At 43.1% G+C, this 20,049-nt stretch overlaps 2 protein-coding genes across 2 annotated transcripts in view; both read left to right on the top strand.

The window, feature by feature from the left end:
- Nucleotides 1-512: 512 nt before the first annotated feature.
- On the top strand, nucleotides 513-7,767 carry slc7a1a (solute carrier family 7 member 1a). The gene is made up of 12 exons (XM_070982394.1): nucleotides 513-699; nucleotides 788-970; nucleotides 1,049-1,207; nucleotides 1,397-1,558; nucleotides 1,703-1,816; nucleotides 3,384-3,606; nucleotides 4,061-4,200; nucleotides 5,464-5,566; nucleotides 5,890-6,095; nucleotides 6,222-6,373; nucleotides 6,511-6,619; nucleotides 7,149-7,767. The coding sequence occupies exons 1-12, from the start codon at nucleotides 513-515 to the stop codon at nucleotides 7,331-7,333; spliced, it is 1,923 nt and encodes a 640-aa protein (XP_070838495.1). The 3' UTR covers nucleotides 7,334-7,767.
- A 3,252-nt stretch (nucleotides 7,768-11,019) lies between these two features.
- Nucleotides 11,020-20,049, top strand: part of mtus2a (microtubule associated tumor suppressor candidate 2a) — a 43,425-nt gene continuing 34,395 nt past the window's right edge. Inside the window, exon 1 of the mRNA XM_070982392.1 lies at nucleotides 11,020-11,127. The gene's annotated coding sequence lies outside the window, so the exon portion shown is untranslated. The remainder of the gene's footprint in view (nucleotides 11,128-20,049) is intronic.

The following is a 20,049-nucleotide window of genomic DNA, read 5'->3' as shown; positions in this document are numbered from 1 at the left end:
CATAACCATGACATGACACCTGTTATGAACATGAAGATGTCTTTATGAATGTGTCATTTGGTCATTTTATTGCAAAGTTGACAATTTTTCAGATGTCTTTGTCATGACAACTTGACATTAATCAAGACAGTACACACTAAAAATGTGCTTATGGGACAGCTAGCTACATGGCTAACTGAGCTAACTGGCAAACAGCAGTTAGCAGAAGTTACTTTAGCTACAGTAAAGCAAACGGTCCATCAGGAAATGCTGTAAATGACCTTGGTACTGTATGGTACCATCGTTAAACTGGTCTAATGATACTTAATGATATCTTAATGAAAAATCACTGTAGTTCAGAAAGCACTAGAGTCAACAATAAGCGTTCAGAACTATGAATCACTGTTCCTCATCGTTCCTCTCCCTCTACTCCCATTAGGGTGCGTGTGACCTCTCCCCCTCTCCCGTGTGACCTCTGAATCCCGGAATCCCTCTACCCCTCCCCTCCCTTCTCTGAGACCAGACTGTGATCCATGGCGCTGGAGAAGCTTCTAGGTTTCGGGAAGCAGTTGCTGAGGGTGAAGGTGGTGGACTGTAACACAGAGGACTCCCGTCTGTCCCGATGCCTGAACACTTTTGACCTGGTAGCCCTGGGCGTGGGCAGCACGCTGGGCGCTGGCGTCTACGTGCTAGCCGGTGCTGTTGCACGAGAGAATTCAGGCAAGTTGGCATGACTGTAAATGATTAAAAGATATCCTGTGAGTCAAATCTTAAAGCCTCTAATCATGATATCTGTTGTCCCCCATAGGTCCTGCTATTGTGCTATCTTTCCTGATAGCAGCCTTAGCCTCAGTGTTAGCGGGTCTATGCTATGCTGAGTTTGGAGCCCGAGTTCCCAAGACAGGCTCAGCTTATCTTTACTCCTATGTGACTGTAGGGGAACTCTGGGCCTTCATCACTGGATGGAACCTCATCCTCTCCTACATCATTGGTAAACATGCTCAACTACTATGTTGTTTCGCTTTTTGTTGTTAGCTTATCTAGCTTAACTGGTCTTTCTCCATCTCAGGCACCTCCAGTGTGGCCCGTGCATGGAGCGCCACCTTCGATGAGTTGATAGGGAAGCGCATAGAGCAGTTCTGCAGAGAGTACATGGCCATGAAAGCACCAGGTGTATTAGCAGAGTACCCTGACATGTTTGCTGTCCTCATCATAATCACCCTCACAGGTAGGAAAACTTCTTTCTTTCTTTCTTTCTTTCTTTCTTTCTTTCTTTCTTTCTTTCTTTCTTTCTTTCTTTCTTTCTTTCTTTCTCTCTCGCGTTGGCACATATTCAGTTGATAAATTTCAGCAGAAAGATACCCCAGTCTGGTTATCAGTTTGTAATTTTCTCTTCCGTGTCTTCTCCATTTCAAAGGTCTGCTGGCATTTGGGGTCAAGGAGTCAGCAATGGTGAACAAGGTTTTTACCTGCATCAACATCCTCGTCTTGTTGTTCATGGTGGTTTCTGGTCTGGTCAAAGGTACTTTGAAGAACTGGCAACTAGACCCCGAAGAGATCCTACACGCCAATTACACTAGTAACTCCAGCCTCAAGTAAGAAATAGTTTGTTTATTTGGATGAAGTGACCCTTTTAAACAACAAATTCACCCAGTACAGGCTATTTTTTGCTGATTTTAATGAGTCTTTTCTTGGCTGTTCAGTCTGACAGACATTCTGCCAGACAAAGAGCATTTAGGAGTGGGTGGCTTCATGCCGTTTGGTTTCACCGGTGTCCTGTCGGGAGCGGCGACCTGCTTCTATGCCTTTGTTGGATTTGACTGCATCGCCACCACAGGTCAGTCCTGGATGAACCACAATACAGTCACTCTGCTGGCCATGTTCCCCTCTTGTTCTACTTCTCATATCTCTTCCACTGCCTCATGGGTATGTTGCAGTTTTGGGGTGGGGCTGGGGGGCGGGTATAACTGAATCTGGAGTTGGGACCATTTCAATCTCAAGCCTGTCTAAACATCCAGGAGTGTTACATGAAGGGCGAGTGGAACGCCAAGCACCATGATGCAGGTTAGGGGTGTAAATCATGGTACGAGGTCTGGGGTGAAGTTTGTGCAGAGCAACACCTTTGAATGGGTATGTGTCTTCATGTAGTTCTCTTTAAGTCATTCAAGGCCTGATTCAAGTGAGCGTTTCTTCTAGTCAGCCAGCTTCCTCAATTCTATTTGGCTAGCACAACGTTAACCATGAATGATTGTTTGAGTTTGCCTTGTAGGCACACACGCACTCTCATTCAGCCTAAAGCCATTTTATCATCTGTTTGTATGTGTGCGTGTGTTCCAGCTAGCTAGAGTTAAATTGGCATGAAGCCATTATCCCATCCCCCTTTACACATTCATGCACAGACATAGGCACACATACATCCACACAACTGTTAGCACTGCTTATGACCCCTGACCTTCCAGTAGTCTGGGCCAATCAGTAGCCGTCACTTGTCATGAATAGTAGTGTAGAAGAAAGAATCTGGGCAGCGTTTGACACACTCCATCATCGCGATGTGATTTCACCGCAGAACAAGACAGGAGTGTTTGCCTGAGGAGCTCTGTTGCATAATCGCTTGCAGCTGAATAGTTGGGTGTTTCAGTCTTGTGGGTGCACAGGGAAAATAAGCTCCTTGTTGAGTTTGTTGCAAAACATCCTGCAAAAATGTTTCTTAAATACGTCTATGTGCCCAGTTTTCCATGTTGTGGAATTCTGCCAATGCAACCATAAAAGATTGACTATCGTATGCAATTCAGAATCTGCCCAAATCTTGCATTAAATTGTTAGTGACCAACACACAGTGGTAGAGCAGCTAATGGGCTATTAGGCTGATGTATCAACAGTTGCACAAATGACTTGATGAAATGATAGCCTCAAAACTTGAATGTCCTGTTCCATTCAAACTATTTACAGGCTCAGCTGACAACTTAGTGTACAATTCAGTTACTTTAAATGTTATAGATAAAATGTTATTATTAGAAAGTAGTTCTCAGTGTAACTGAAGCAGTTTGATCTGCGACACTGAAGAAAATGTACAGTATGATGGTAACCCAGCTTATCTGGTTCCTGTCCAATAGAATGTGTGTGCTGTATGTCTTTAAGTGGTGTTACTGCACTCAGTGCTGAATGTCTACTCTCTGACAAGTTAATTTAAGAGTACATTCAAGAGCATAATCCACTCTTGACTTGATAAAAGTGTGCTTTTCTTACTTAATACAGCAGTTTATTGCAGTGAATTGTTTTGTCTGACAGATGAAATGCATTTCTGCATTGTCTTCCATTCAATAGTTCTTATTTGTGGCACTGCAATAGGCGTTGCATTGTACTTTTTGTCCATCTAACTGTGCCCCCTCACGTTTACACCCTAGGTGAAGAGGTGAAGAATCCCCAGAGAGCCATCCCTATTGGCATCGTGTCCTCGCTGCTCATCTGCTTTGTAGCGTACTTTGGTGTTTCAGCCGCCCTCACCCTCATGATGCCGTACTACCTGCTGGACAACAAAAGCCCTCTGCCTGTAGCCTTTAGATATGTTGGCTGGGGAGGAGCCAAATATGCTGTAGCTGTAGGATCTCTTTGTGCTCTGTCTACTAGGTAAGCAGTTCCACACACCTGCGTTAGTCTGCCGTCAGTTATAAATGCATGCTCATGTACTGTAGTTTTCTGTCTCAGCTAAACATGCAGACTCACACATGTTGCCATTTCTGTGTGTGTGCGCATGAGTGTATATTTAACTTCGGAAGGCATTCAATCCCTTAACTAAAAATAAGAGCATGGCTAAGAGTATATTGCACCAACAGTCTATGTAAGTGATTATGTAACGCCAACTCGTGTCACCAAGGCCACCAAGGCAAGCTCCATTCTAAATTTGTATTCGGTTTTTATATGGTGATATTATTGTCCATACACACTTTATTTAAATGTGCTGTATGTATGCTGTATGATACTTCTTGTATATGTGAGCTGGTGTCTCTGTTCATGTGTGTTTCACGGCATTCTTGTGGGTGTAAGTGTGGATGCTATATATCCTGGTCTTCCCCCCCGGTAGCCTGCTGGGTGCTATGTTCCCTATGCCCCGTGTGATTTGGGCTATGGCTGACGACGGGCTGCTTTTCAAGTTTATGGACGGGATCAGCCCCCGCACCAAAACCCCATTAACTGCAACCCTCACCTCTGGCATAGGGTCAGGTGAGACACTAACACGCATGTTTCAAAACAGCACTCATGGTCATGAAGGCTTCTTTTTATGCTGCTTGGCTGCTCTGGCCAACCAGTTGTAAATTCAATTTGAACTGTGTTTTGAGGAAACCTGCCAGAAATCAGCACTCCAGCATGAAAAGGCATCACTAACTGTCTCTAATCCTGTCTTTCAGGGCCAGGTCTCTGTGACGTTGGCATACCTCTAACATTGATCAATGGCTAGACTTGATTTTTTTTTCATCAACTTTATGAGACTTAATGAAAATTGCCTACCTGCATCTTGTTAGTGTTTGAAGGAATGTAAACACTGAATAAAATTTTGGTATAAAAACTAAGATTGTTACATTGTAGCAGAATAACCGCATGTGCAGCACCATGTTTGCTATCTAAGGGGAAGAAACTTTGCATGCTGGCATCAGAATATCTTTGATTTAACATCATGCCCCTGCTGCTCTACAGTGCAGCCAGTCTTGTGTCCCATTACTCGTTCTCCTGCCCCAAATTTGCGGCTCCTATCTCGCCAGCCATGTTTGCTTCCTTTTGCTAATTCTTCCACTTTCTGACCTACCGACCTCTTTCAATTCTTCATTTCCTCTTGTTCCACTATTCTTCACCTACAACTGTCACCCCCCTCTCCCAGTCTGTTGGGTTCCATGTTTCCCCTGCCGCGTATCATCTTTGCCATGGCTCGGGATGGGCTGCTCTTCTCCTTCCTGGCCCGCGTCAGCGAGAGGAAATCCCCCATTACATCCACTATAAGTGCTGGAGTTATGTCCGGTAAGATGAATAGGGAATGTGAAAAAAAGAGGGGAAAGGAAAATAGAGGTCTGCTTTAGAGGAGAGGGAAGGAAAGAGGGGGGTTAAGAGGGCTGGCCATAGTGTGAGGAGGAAGAGTGTATGAGATGATATGAGAGCTGAATTAAAGAAAATCAAAAGAAAAAAAGAAGTATAACCTGCATGATCAGGGCACAAATTGCAACAGAGAAAGCCTGACTTAATCATGACTTGTGAATCATTTAAATATATTTTTCAAAATCATTTGTAACTGTAGTTTCTACTTGGGTTGTGTCGTAGCAGATACTAATACACTTGCTGTGAGCTTTTGATTTGTTTCACCCTTATGACAAACATGTTTGTGACCTACACACATAAAGTCTACAGCCAGGCTAACAGCTCTGTGAGGCTATACAACGCAGTGCTGCCCTGAGCTAAATGCTAACGGCAGCTCCAACTCTCCCTTGCTCTTCGAAGCTATCATGGCGTTCCTGTTCGACTTGAAGGACCTGGTGGACCTGATGTCAATAGGGACGCTGCTGGCCTACACACTGGTGGCTGCCTGTGTGCTGGTGCTCAGGTAAGGTATATAGAGTTTAACCAGGGACACCCACGTCCACACCTTTTCAAGAATTGTTGAAACTTCATGCATGAATGCAAGGTGGAAATCACACTGGCAAGCAGCTGGAGAAGCAGAGTAATTTCCATGGTGATGCAGCTTGAGGCTGAAACGCTTTACAGTTCGAGCACCACCTTCCTGCTGCCACACGTATTTTTTATCTCTTTTTAGCAAGCGGTGAACCTTAGCTTGGCATTCATGTTGAAAGAAGTTTCATACTAGAAAGATTTTGACTGACTTAGTAAAGTCTCATTGGTAAAACAGCGTGTGTTGAATTGTGCCAGGTACCAGCCTGAGCAGCCCAGTCCGGTGTATCAGATGGCGAATACCCAGGAAGATGCAGAGCTGAGCGACAGCATCAGTGCCCCCAGTATGGGCATCCTGCCGGGTATGGAGGAGAGGTTCAGCTTTAAGACCCTCCTGTTCCCAGACAACCCTGAGCCATCCACTCTGTCCGGTTTCACGGTCAACATCTGTGCCTCCGCCATGGGTAGGTGATCCTAAAAGGCCTACTTAAATACAAGAGCATGCAATAAATATAAATTGTGAGAGTTGATGTGTTGATGTGTGCAGAGTTCCACATGAAATAACGTAAAAACATCATGTGCTTCTGCAGGAACGTTGATCTTGGTGTTCAGTATACTGGCAGTGCAGGGAGGCACGGCTGTGTGGAACATCATAGCCCTCAGTGTCATCTTCATGGTGTGTCTCCTCCTCACCTTTGTCATCTGGAGACAGCCTGAGAGCAAGACAAAACTTTCCTTCAAGGTTTGACTGCAGACACTCACTCTATGTAGAAAAGTATGGATTAAAAGCAGTTGCTTCGGGATGTTTTTCCAACACCAGCTCTGGCCCTTATACTCAATGATTGCCGTGTTTTCTTTCTATGATATTTGACTCTTTAGGTTCCACTGCTCCCCTTCATTCCAGTGATCAGCATGTTTGTCAACGTTTACCTGATGATGCAGCTGGACAGAGGCACATGGATACGATTCTCTGTCTGGATGGTTATAGGTAGGTAGTCACCATTACCATCATCAGAAACAGTTCAGGTCCAGGGCTTACACTGACTTACTAGGTACCGTAATTGCAGTGATCCCTTAAAGGAAAACAGTCTTTTGACTTGACACCGTCATTTGAGTGTCTCTGGCTAAAACAACCATTCTCAGACTTTTTCTGGCATGCCAAATAAAGTTCACCCCACAGTGTATATCAGTCATTAATGATGGTAGAGGAAGCAACGAATCAGAAAGGATCCAAGCGGAATGTTAGTGAAATGAATGTCAGGAACGATAGCATCAGTTTTTTTATTTTCCCAACATAAACCATTCTACTTGCTTTCATGCCATATTTGTCCCCCCCTGCTCCTCCACACCCCCACAGTGGAGCCTGCCCCAGTAGTTTGAGAACAGCTGGACTAAAGGATAGTTGCTTTTCCTACTGATACACTTCACTGCAGATTCTCTCAGACATTGCGTAATTGCATGCTTAATTTAAGTTTAGCGAGTGTATTACACCAATGTTTTTTGCTTGGCTTTCTCAGGTTTGGTGATCTACTTCACCTATGGCATTCATCACAGCGCTGAGGCAGCTTTGGCCCGCTCATCTCCAGACACAGAGATGAACAGCTTCAAGCACGAACAGGAATTGGAGACCATGTCTCCAGAAAAGGAGGCTTTCCTGCACTATGCGATCAATGCCAAGGAAGAGGACGATGGAGATTTGTAGGAAGCATTAGAACATGCTGCGTACATCTCAACCCGCCCCGACGCCAGTCTGTCTGTGTATATTTGATCGGACAACTCCCAATCCGTCACTGATACTACTCCCTTTTGGGGAAAGTAATGATTTACTTGTGATGTTCCCCCTTAATTGCTGGGTAGAACAACAAGATTTCTGAAGCCATAATTGACATGTTCATTATTTCATTTTGTAATAAGCTTGTTACCCCCTTTTGCTTGGCCTTGAGCTTCAACTGCTCATCACTGCTTGGCTGTCTGAGGGGGGAGGGCTCATGTTGGAGACACGAAACATGTCTGTGTTTCAGGGAGGTTCAGAGATAGTGGGACACCATGATATTTGTTTCTCTTCAGGATGGGTTGCAGTTCTTTGGAGAGTGTCTAGGTTACATTGCTGGCAGTAGGGCTATGTGCACAGCTTTCATCTGGGTGTCAAAAGGTTCAACAGAAGTCTTTCTGTTACAGGTCCAGAGTGTAGGGTTTAGTGGCATCTAGTGGTGAGGTTGCAGATTGCAACCAGCTGAACCCTCCCTTACAGAGGCTGCAAAAAATGTGAAACGCATGAAAGGCCCTGTCTAGAGCCAGTGTTTGGTCCGTCCATTCTGGCCTGATGTGGAAACATTGGCAGTGTGGTGAACTGGGGGCTTGACCCCCCTGTCAATATAAAGAGCTAATTCTCAGATAACAAAAATACAGCAAGTCTTATTTTCAGTTGATTAGACACTAATGAAAGCCTGACGATGAATATTATATGACATCTTTGTCAATAGATCCCCTAAGTTCTACACACTGCAACTTTAAAACATAATATCTACTGTATATATCTACAAAATTCTTCAAATCAGGTGACACACTATTAAAGTGGTTTTAAATACAGTTTGGAGCTACATTCTGTTACATCTGCCAGCTCTTATGTAACTGGTGTTGACATGCTGCTGCAACCATTCTCCCCGACAAATGAGAGCTTGCACAATTCACACTTGGCTTGTCAATGATATAATTACCCCTGTTCACTAGTAGAAATGGATGTTTGGGCCAATGGCTGCACCTCCTTTTGTGGACCAGCAGGGAGCCGTAGCGAAGTCTCCATTAACTCCAGTTAATACTCCAAAGGACTGCATTGGTAGCAACTGAGGCACCAGTGTTTTTCTTACAAAGGGGGAAAGCCTGGCATCCGATTGCGGTTATACGCTGTAGTGTTTATGCACATGCACCTCTTAGCAAGGAGCAGCCGTGACCAATCACAAGCTTTGGGTCTGGCTGCAAATTATGATGCAGAAACTGCTGTAGCAAAATATTGAACAGCATACCCTGTTGGACAATTCCATCCTCTGATAGAGAGATTCAGAGGGGGTGATTTGGTCTAAAGCCCACCGGGATCATTTTTAATTTTCTTAACTGATAACCTGATTTTATATCCTCCTTACATTAATAATAGCCATTGTTTAAATACTCTATTTTGGGATATTTTATACCCTTGGTAAATATATATATAAAATCTGATATGTGAATCCTAATCCATGTCGATCATCAGGTGATGGCATTGACAGTGGCTGAATGTCAGTTAATGTCATGTAACATTGGATGATAGTGGATTTTCACAGCGCTGGCTGCTGTGACTTTTTGCATCTGTAGCTTGTAACATTTAGAACTTTAAATGTTCAATTTGGATTAACTATTTGTTCTCTATGCCTTTTCTCATGCTTATCAACATCTTTTTATTACCCTCTTCCTAAAATGTGGTAATTTCCAGGGTTTTTAAGAAGAATTAAGAAAAAAAAAAGCCTAAAAAGAATTTCACCACACTTGCATTTATTTCCATCCTTTTTTTGTGCTTTTACATTTTTTTCTTTTTTCATAAACTTAAGAGCACTAATATTCTTCTTCAGTTTTTCAGATTTTGTGCTGCTCACTCTCAGGCTACATAAGGATCTATGCAACTTTTTATGCAGTAGTACCCCCTCAGCTGTCAACAGGCTTTAGTATTATGTTCATGTTATGTTATATCACGTTCCCATTAGTTTAAAGATAGAAACATATATAATCAAGATTGTGTACATAAGATATTGTTTATAATTCATGCAGTAAATTATTTGTAAATTGGAGAAAAGGCTTACTTTATGTTGCCCTGTTTGTGTCGAACATAGTGTTCCCTTTGTTGTGCTTACATGATCAGTGCAACTGAAACTTTACCCACAGTTTTGGTGAAGTTGACACCTTCGCTTTGATTTATCCATTAATGCCTTACCCATGCATTTTAATAACACTCACAAATTTGCAGTTTCACTGATCAAAAGCACATGATACATCCCATTTCCCATAATTTCCTTTATTTCAAAGAAGTATAGCCATGCACTGTATAACATACCAAAACAACAAGAGTATTTTTTCTGCAGAGCTTGTGTTTACTTCTGAAATAAATACCATGTATATACACACACAGTACATAAATAGATTAAAGGAGCTCCTTATTTCCCCTTTGATGCTGCATTAAAACCTCACTGACCTTAGCTTTCCATCCGTGATACATGTGCCACATAATTATCCTTTTGATGTTTAAATCCATCAGCAGGTGGATGCACAGCTGCTTGCCGTTTATGTCATTTTGCTGTGATTACATCACGTTCTCAGACTTTTTCTTGGCCGTTTGCTTTCAGTGTGTTAGTATAACTACATGTAAATGCTGAAAAAGCACAAAAGCAGTGTCTATTTGAGTCTGCCACTCATCGTCACAGGTTTCTCATTTTGTTATCCGTCTCTGTGATTCTCCTCAGCCTCACTGAAGAGGAGCCTTTTTTTCTTCTCGCTGCATTTACGCACAAAACTTTTTGAAATTACCAGTCTCATATTGTCATGCTGTCGACATGGCTGTCAACCAAATGTGCATTGTGGTGAGCAGGAGAGTTAGAGCTTTTCATCCATATTAGTTTGTACAGCTGTCAGTTTATCAGTGGACGACAATGTGGAAGCTTCCAGGTCTCCATCAAAGTGCTCAACAACCGTCTGATATGTGACTGTTTCTAAAAAGGAAAAAGCTTTTTTTGTTGTTCTTCTTGTTATATTTCACTGTAAAAGTCACTGTGTGTGGGATTTGAATTTCTTTACTTTGGCGCCACCTGTTGGTATAATCGGGACCGACCTAGGGATATTGAATGAGAGTCTGAGAATAAATCATGGATTTTCACACAATCGCAAATAAATCCCACACATAGTAACTTCACTGTTATGAGTCAAGAATGTCTGAATTGTTTTTGTTTGTCTCCATGTTCACCGTTTCCCCCTTTTATTGTTTTGTTTTTGTTTTTTTCGGTTTCACGCATCAATCCTGTAAATAAAACGAGCCTCTCAAAAGCCAGACTCCTTCGTCCGGTGGCTGTTCTAGGAGAAACCCTCTTCTGGACGTATAGCGTCGGCACTTTTCATCCTTACTTCTCACACGATCCAGCAGAGGGCGCACATGAGTTGGAGATAAAAGCCGGGGCGCCTGAGCAGAAGGATGCTCTGCCAGGTGTCGGCTGCAGCATCAGCACCGCTCCTCCTCCTCCTCCTGTCCGCAGCATCTCTCTCTCCCTCTCGCCTTGCACTGCTTTCTGCCAGTCAGAGAGAGAGAGAGAGAGAGAGAGAGAGAGAGAGAGAGAGAGAGAGAGAGAGAGAGAGAGAGAGAGAGAGAGAGAGAGAGAGAGAGAGAGAGAGAGAGAGGGGAAAGACGTGCTTGTGTTTCGTTTTGCAACTCCTGCATTCGGCCGACATTCTTAAACGAATCAACAGCAGAGGAGCCTGGAGGTAAGTCGCACAACGGAGATCAGCCTGCGAGGGTGTTTGTGATGCTTCTTGAGCCAGCGTCGGTTTCTTGAGGAAGTGTCGCACGTATTTTTGCCGATATGATTGGGTCTTGGTGCTGATTCGGTTCGCTCATAGCTAAATACGGATTTGATCCTTTTATTTTGGCAGCTCCGATGCGGCGTAGGCTAGTTTGTGAAGGGATTTGAGAAATTTCAACCTGTTTGTGAAAAAAATAAAAAATAAAATAAATACAAATAGAAGGGGGAAAAAGAGACTAACATGGAAGTTGACCCGCAGACTGTAAGTAGATCAGTGGGTTGAGGCGGAGAATAGCGGGGTTGGAGAGACGGTGAGGTCAGACAGGGAAGAGGAGGTTGGTGTGATGGATGGAGCAGGTCAAGTCTCTGTGGATGATGCTAATGATCAGGCATAGATTATCCAGGCTTTAGACCTGACTGCAGCTATGATCCACTGTACTGAGAGGTGACAACACACTTTGAAGGAAGTTGTTTTTTTTTTTTTTCTTGCCCAGTCAGATTTGTGTGAATGCCGGAGTTTGCACTGCAATTACGAGTAATAGAAATAAAAATGGATAACAAAAAAAAAAAGGTTCCTATCTCTAACTGTTTTTCCCTTTAAATAAATGTCAGAAAAGATCTTTCATAATTGTGTTTTGGTGCTCTTATGCTGACTCAGCCGTTGGAAGTGGTTTTTGAAGATGGAGCAGTGTGTGAAGTTGAAATAAATAATTTAATAAAAAAATATGCTTTGTTCAGAGACTGATCAAACCCTCAAGAAATCACTTTCCACAGATAGTGGTTTCCTATGTAAAAATACTTTTACCTGTCTAATTCTTCACTTTCATTTGCCAATAAAGGCAATGACACTGCCTTGCTCCCGCAGCTGTGCAAAGACATCATGTCTCAACATCTTCTAGCTCTGAGGAGCCTTAATCAGATGCACAGTATTCTATGTGCTTTAGCTACTTTTAGCAACAATTCCCATGTCCTCAGCCTCACCTGTAGGCCTCTTAGAAGGAAGGAGGGGAGAGGAAAGACAGGGAATGATGGATCAAGTAAAGGTGAGCAGATTGAGGTCATGTCTTTCACACTCAGCTGCCTCTTGTCCTGATTGATCGCTGTCTGATGATCAGGCTGTCCTTGAGACTGTGGGGGTAGTTTCCCTACCTTTGCGAGGGTGTATGTTGTGTTTACATGACTAAATTAGTCATTTTAACATTTTCAGCTTTGCAACTGTGTGGAGGTTGACGTTGTTTGGTATCTAGCTGCGCTGCCCAAACATGAGGTCAGTAGGTTCAACACTGAGATGTCGTGCATTAAGTAAGTGTGGTTTTTGTGCTTATTGGGATTGTCTGCTGCTATTATCGACCTCAATATCAGAGACTTCCCGCATTTATGGATCTTCTAGTCCATTTTGCTAAATCTTGCCAATCCCTCCCGGGCCATGGCCTTGTGACTGCACGTTGTCTGCTGTAGCTGCTGTAGCTGCTGTTCCAGATGCTGATGCGTGTGTGATTGATTCATTACATCTGACCTCTGCGGTGTCTGAACAGCGATCAATTCAGCAGATCTCTGCCAGGAAAACCACTTGCAGTCAGTGGATGTGTGTGTTTGTGTCAGTGCTTGGGCTCAGGTGCTTGTGTGTTTTTGCAGGTACAACAGTTTGTCACAAAGCCCATGAGTGTAGCGCACCGGCACGACCTTCAAGGTCATTTTATAGGACAGAAGGAAGGAGAAGAAGGAAGAGAGAGGCAGAAAATAGAGATGATAAGTGAAGTGAGGGAGAGAGGGGAGGAAAAGTATGTCAGTATGTCCCTCAGTATCACGTGGAATATGTGTATTTCCAAGGGTTTTTTTTCTTTAAACGTGCTTCTTTTTGCTTTGGACAAAAACATTGTTCTAATTAATACCACAGTGTTAAAAGTAGATCCGTGTGCGCTTAAATAATTTGGAGGCCTCTCTTTGCTCAGGATGTGAGTGCATGTGCGTGTGTGTGTGTTAGTGTGTGTGTGTGTGTGTGAACACAGTGTTAATGAAGTGTCAACACACGCGTTCTCAAATTCACACTGTCTTTTGTCTGGAAGGTGGCAATGAGCTTGTTGTAGCTCCTCCCCTGCAGTCACAGGCAGGACATCAGAGGGTGAACAGAGAGGCACGCCTCCACGAATGACACACATGTACATACACACACACACATACACACACTTGCCTGTCCTGTGGGGAGTCAACATGAAAGACCTTTCCCTCGTGTGTAAGTGTGTGCATCAATCTGCTGAAAATAAAGTCAGTGTACGGGAAGAGCTGCAGAGCTTCCAGTTTTCTAATGTATGTTTGTGTTCTCAGTCATTTTAATTATATTAGTCAGCAAGCTACAGTACTTATTAAGCAAATGAATGCTATGCTGTGAATGAACTGAAGTCAACAGTGTTATTATGAGGACTGAGCCATAAGAGCTGTACTTAACTTGGCAGTAAAAAGCCACAGAAACATTCATAGAGTCCACACAATTCATTTTTTATGATACGTCTCCACACAGTCTTTTTGAGCCTTGTCCACGTCCCCAAAAATACACTAATCTGCCAGAATAGCAGCAGCACGGCAGCATATGTGAATCCTCAAACTGAGCAGCACTCTTCTCTGATATCCCAAAAGACTTCTTGCCCCATCAACTCCCTTTGTCCAATCTATGAAAGCAGTATTTGTGTTGCGCACACACATACACATACAGACAGAAGCAGCTCAAACCATGACCTTTTTTTTTGTTTTGTTTCTGCACATCACCACCACCCAAAACCCTCAGCTCGCTCTATTCTTTGCTCACCTCTCACTGATCCTTTGCCGGTCGTCCCTCCCCCACATCCCCAGGGTTTGCCACTTGCACATTACACATGCACACCAACACTTACACATTACAATACTAACTAGAATCCCCCACATTCCCATCGCCCCCCCCCCCCCCCCCCCCCCCCACTCTCTGCAGCAGCATCATTTATTTGTATTATCATATTTTCCTAAAATATACAGAAGTGACTCAGCCTGTCTGAGTTGCACTCAGCTTTTCTTTGTCTGGGCTGTTTCACCTTTGCCAGCTTTATGTCTGACTGTGTGCGTTTGTGTGAGCATGTGCCAACTTCCTTACGGTCCCACAGAGAATTCCACCATCGCTGAATTCTTTGTCTGCTACTGCTTTGCATTTGAAGTGAGCTCCCATCCTCACCTCTCCTCTTTGTCCCCTCGTACAGTTTTGCCCACCAGCCATGCAAGAGTTAACATTTTTCTCTGCGACAGAAGTGAGGGTAGTGGGTGGAGGGGCTTTGCTAATAACAATGCGGTGCAACCAGCAACCAGCGTGGACAGACGCCCCTTTTTTCCTCTCCACCATGCCACCCCTGTCTGGATCTATCTATCTTTTAACTGCAGGGCTCAAACAATAAACACAAGTCTCGCGTCTTCCTCCTCTTCCTAATTCTCCCCTCCAGACTGGAGCACTCCGTTCATTTCTAATCACGCTCATCTTCATATCAGTTCCTCTTTGTTTTTTGTTCCCAATCCATCTAATTCCCGTTGTCATTTCTTTTTTCATTTCCTGCACATTTGTCCTCCCTTTATCCACCTCAACCACAATCCATCTTTACGGGCTGCACAGCACAGCATAACTAGACAGTGGAGCAGCACCATGTCTGATTTAGAGGAGATTCATTCCCAGTACTCACCAGAAGCAACACTGCAAAAATAACAGTTAAGGGGATGGAAAATTTCATCAGCAAGTGTGTTTTTGCGTGACAGACCTGTATTTTATAAGCCACATCTTCTCTCAGTGAGAAGCTGTCTCTTTGTCTGTGCTCCTGCTGCAGTGATAGTCTGGATGTGTGTAGTTGTGCATGTAGGTGGTACCCATGTTATTTATATGTGCAACTTTGCACATGTGCATGCAAGCACACGCTTTAAGCTCACACTCATTTCTGGATGTGACACTTTAAGGGGGTTTTTTGTATCCTTTTTTGGCACAGTTTGCCGTCTCGTCAGCTAACGAGACAAACCTTGTGTGTGAACATGTGTTGGTGGACGGGCGTGCGAACATGTGCCTCCATTTTTCATTTCGCTTCGGCTAATAAATCCTATTATTGGCATTTTGTGATTTTCTGGCGATTTCATCGCAGGTAGCGCACACCGACTGCCTGCGCACAATAAGGAAATAAATCAGCTTTTATTGCAGATGATCTGATTTTCTCATTCTTCTATTCAGTTAGGCATGACCACCCACTCTGACCCAAGATCCTGCAGAAATCCTGTTACAGGTCCCCCTGCGATCCAGAATGACTCCCCTTGGGGAGCAAAAACTGTGTGTCTGTGGGAGTGGAGTGGGAGAGAGAGAAAGCAGAGGAGGAGAGAAGGATTATTTGGGCAAATGTAGTCTGCTGATGTGGCGTCTATAACGATGAAAATGGGATTGATCACTTGGCCCTGCCCTCATTAACTCTGTATTATTAAGGTACAAGAGGGGCTGGAGGGAGGGAGAGGAGGAAGAGATAGAGACAGACATGAAAAGATTTTTTTGAGAAGGGGATGAAACCGATTGGAATCACTGAGGGGACAAAGCTTAATTGAATCCAGCTAGGAGCTACATTATACTGCAGTCGGGGAAGCTTGTTGATGAGAAGCGGCTCTGTTGCTGTTTATGTGTCTATACATAAAGTGCAGAGCAACAATCAAGCAACTGGAGGATACTATTTTTGGATATCCCCCCGTTCTGCTTCACTGTTCTCTGTGATGCTAATCCCTTTGCTCTGCATAGTGAGCTATTGCTCGGTGCAAACATACAAACACCCGGCCACAGTTTAGTGAATCATCACTTGTGAAATTCTGTCTACAGGGTGTCTGTTGTGTCTTCTGTGAAAATGGAGCGTTTAGCTTATTTCAGTGCTATTTCTGTCTGTGTTGTGTAGCTGACAGAGATGGGAGGAGAAGGAACGGATGACTAAAGCTTAGCTTATTTCTGAATAGACTTTCTCACTAAGCTATATCCTGCTGGATGATTGTGAATAGATTACAAGGACAAGGAGAAAAGGAATACTTTTCCAAAATGGACAAGAGGATGATTGTTTATGTGTGTGTTCAGGATTTACTGGTTTATTTGCAGTGATACTGTATGTGCAGAAGCCTTAAATATACATACATGTCTGCACAGGGTAGATGCTCACAAGTTAACACTTTCACACACAGATTTTAACTCAATCCAGCCTCGGGAAGGTGTACAAGGATGATGTCATAAGAGATTAATTACATGGATGCAAAGACACAGTATGTTCTGTGTTAGAGGACTGGGGTTTCATCTTCAACTGGTATACTGCATTTTAATGGAAATCCTGCGCTAAATCTAATTATGTTGTGTGCAAACATGCAGGAGTCATAAATTATGGTGGCACACATGTCGAAGCTCTGTCCATTTGTGTTCCCCCCAACTCTTTTGCTTCTATTTCAGTGTGCTGGAATTCACACCTCTGCAGAAGTATGTGTGTGTATATATGGATGAAAGAGAGATGGCACAGAATGTGTGTGTGCATGTGTGTGTGTGTGTGTGTGCGTGCATGCATTGTTGGGGTTCTCCTGGGACCAGGGAGCTATAAAACCTGTCTGCTCTCCAGCGGGGGAGGAGAGGAATAAAGCAAAGTGCCAAAGACAAATGGCTCCTGTAACAGCCACATGTGCTGCTGGACCGACAACAAAGACACTGAGAGCAAGCGCGTGTGCATGTGTTGATTGCGTGTGTGTCTGTGCAGGTGTGTGACTGGCACACAATCTGCTCACATTCACATACGGTCTTCGTGTTGTAACATGTGTATATATGTACATCTGAAATCTAGAAAACAAGTTGCGTGTAACACGTCCTGCCTGGCTTGGCTAAATCGAGCAATTTAGAGAAAAATGTACGAGATTCTGTGGCAAATTTGTTCTTTGAAATAAAATTGCGTGCAGGACATAACTGTGATCCACTGAATGAAAAGAAGATTCACAGTTGTTCATATCTTCTCACCTTGACACTTGAATTCCCCTCTTATATTGTAATTCCACATCATGAAAACCTAAGGGAGAGGGGGGTTGAATCTTTTTTGAAATTACAAATATTTTCTTTTGACCTTCCCCTCGATATAAAAGAATACACCGCCCTCCCCCACAATATTTCAAAATATTAACACAAACATACCACCAACAAGATGGATGGATGAATATTCCAGCAACCTCTTATGTTTGACTAAAGAGCTGCTCAATGAACATTTATTACAGGCACAAAATGACTGAACCGAGCACAACTCTGTGAGCGCTGCAATATTCTCGCCCCATTCCCTGATTCCCTTTAATGAAAACACATGTGAATTAGATCAGATGATGCTATAACCTGATACATATGAGATCTGACTGTCCCTCAGATTAGCTATAAGATGCCTGCGTGTGATGGGATGTTTATATATATATATATATGCTTTATCAATCCAAACCAAATCCAATGCTTTATTTTAACAATTTTCAAGGTTAGGAAAATGCTTGAATTCTGCAAACTTAATTTTATTTCGCCTTTGCATTTATAGTTACAGTAATTTAGATGTGATGATAAAAGCTTCCAGAGTCTGGAAAATGTAGTTTTTGGCACCTTGAAAAGTGCTTGAATTCTGCTCTAAAAGCTGTATGAACCTTGCCTTCAGCAAAGTTTCTACACTTCCTCAACTGCAGAACAGAAAGGTATTAAATGGAAATACATGTTTCATCAGTAGGAGCAGTTAAGGGCTCATTAGCATTACATATAGTAAAGGATTTCAATAATTACTTCTGCCTGCTCTCCTGGGCTTATATGAGCAGGTCGCTTCAGAAACGGGGCTGTATAGCTCGTACTATAGAGGTTCAAATGATGTACACCCTTCCATCAGGATAATTAGAAAGCTGTGGCTCTCCTGTGACAACTCTCCTCCCCTCTGTATCCATCTGCACGTCTCATCTCTCCCACCTCATGTCTGCTTCTCATGCTTTCACCCACATAGACCTGCTCACTTTCAGAGAGAAAAGACAATGAAGAGGGCCCCTTTCTTTTCCAATTCCACTATAGATTTTATTTTTCTCTCCATTTCCTGTGAGCCATGTTCTCAGCTCATCATTTCTCACCTTCTGAGAAGAGTTTTCTATGGTTAAATGCAGCACTTGACAGGTTAGGAGCCCAGTGAAAACTACAAATTCCAGTCCTTGGCTGAATTTGATCACTGCTGAGATATCGTCTTATCCTGCCTCCACGCTCTCATCGCTTCAGCGATGCGTCTATCTACCCACTTGCAGGGATATGATTGCTCCTACATGATTATTATATACCTCGTCGGGGAAAAAAAAAACCTGGCTTTCACACAGCGACTGTGTGTATATTGTGTGTATATGTCCATGCATGGGTGTGAGTTCACATGTGAAAGCATTGCACAGCAGAATATATGCATGAGCTGTTAGTGTAGAAGCATAAAGCTAACCTTCAGAACAGCCCGCCTCTTTCTAACACTGACCTTTTCCCCTGATGGAAGACGCATGGGTCAGGACGCGCATTCTGCAATTCCCAGGGATATGGCATTGCCATGACAACCGAAGCAGGACTGTTCAATTTTTCTTTAGATTTGCCTCCTGCTGTTTTCCCAGAGGAGCTCATACTGAGTAGCTACCTCAACTAGTAGGTCTCACCATCAGGTGATACAAAGCCTGCCTTCATTATACATTCCAGCCAAGATTACCTCAACATGCATACATGCAAGAATAATATTAGTCTTGTACTCTCTGTTATTCCATCAAAAAGTCCAAATCAGTGCCTCTTTTAAATACTTTAATTCTGAAAGAATCTAACATATCACCACCAGGTAAATTTATCTTACCTATTCATCATGGGTAACTGGTACAGAAATAATGTACTACTGTGCACCATTAGCAACAGTGCATACACAACTTGTAAAGTCAAACATGGTACTCACTGTCTTTTTTGCAGTGTTTCCAACTCAGAGAGATGAGGCTCTGATGATCATAGACATTTGGTGCACTTTCATAATTCGTATTCCAGTCAAAGGATACATCAAATCAGTCCCTCACCATCACTAGTTCATCCACTCACTCCCATGTGATCCTCTTTGCTTTTAGCATCTAAGTAGGTTTGTCACCAACATAAGGCAATGCGACAGCGGGGAGAACCTGTCAAGTTTTTTTCCTCAGACGCGTCTCCTGAAGAATCCCAAGATACACCTAATTTCTGATGCTCTTTATCATCACCACAGGCCCTTTTGTTCACATAGTCAGACAGGCTCTTTTGTTCTCTGTCTCACTGTGTTTAGGGTTTTCCCAGATTGGTTTTGTCTGCCTTGCTGTGAGGTGATGTGCAGCTTATTGTGGTTCAGCCACTGTGACCAAGCTTATAGCACTCAGCGGCCCAAGACTGCTGTCATCAGCACAACCTCCTGTGCTACATCAGTGCTCTAATCGATGTGCCACCCACTCTCTAATACAACTCTCTGTATCATTCTCTCCCTCCCATTCCTCTCTTTCCCTGCCTCTTTGAGTTTTGTCTCTTTTATAATTAGCTAATTATTTGATTGTGTGCACCAGCTAAGGGTAAATATTAGCAGGGTGCACGGAGGCAGAGTGAATTATCCTACATGTTGTTTGTTGAATCTCAAGCAAATATTGCCAGTAAACAAATGCTTATTTTGAAAAATATCTTCCATCAATATCTGATGGCAAGTGAAGATGCATTTCAGAGTATTAAAAGTTAGTTATTAAGGTTTCAGAATCCTCTAGTAAAACAACCTTTTTTTAACCTTATTCAATTCACCAAGTCCCCAAAAGTTCTGTCAAATGTTCTTTGAACACACTCTTCAGGAAAATATGA

Source organism: Chaetodon trifascialis, chromosome 16 (assembly GCF_039877785.1).
Source record: "Chaetodon trifascialis isolate fChaTrf1 chromosome 16, fChaTrf1.hap1, whole genome shotgun sequence".
NCBI lineage: Eukaryota > Metazoa > Chordata > Actinopteri > Chaetodontiformes > Chaetodontidae > Chaetodon > Chaetodon trifascialis.
The sequence above is the reverse complement of the archived record's forward strand: the minus strand, read 5'-3'. Positions and strand labels throughout refer to the sequence as shown.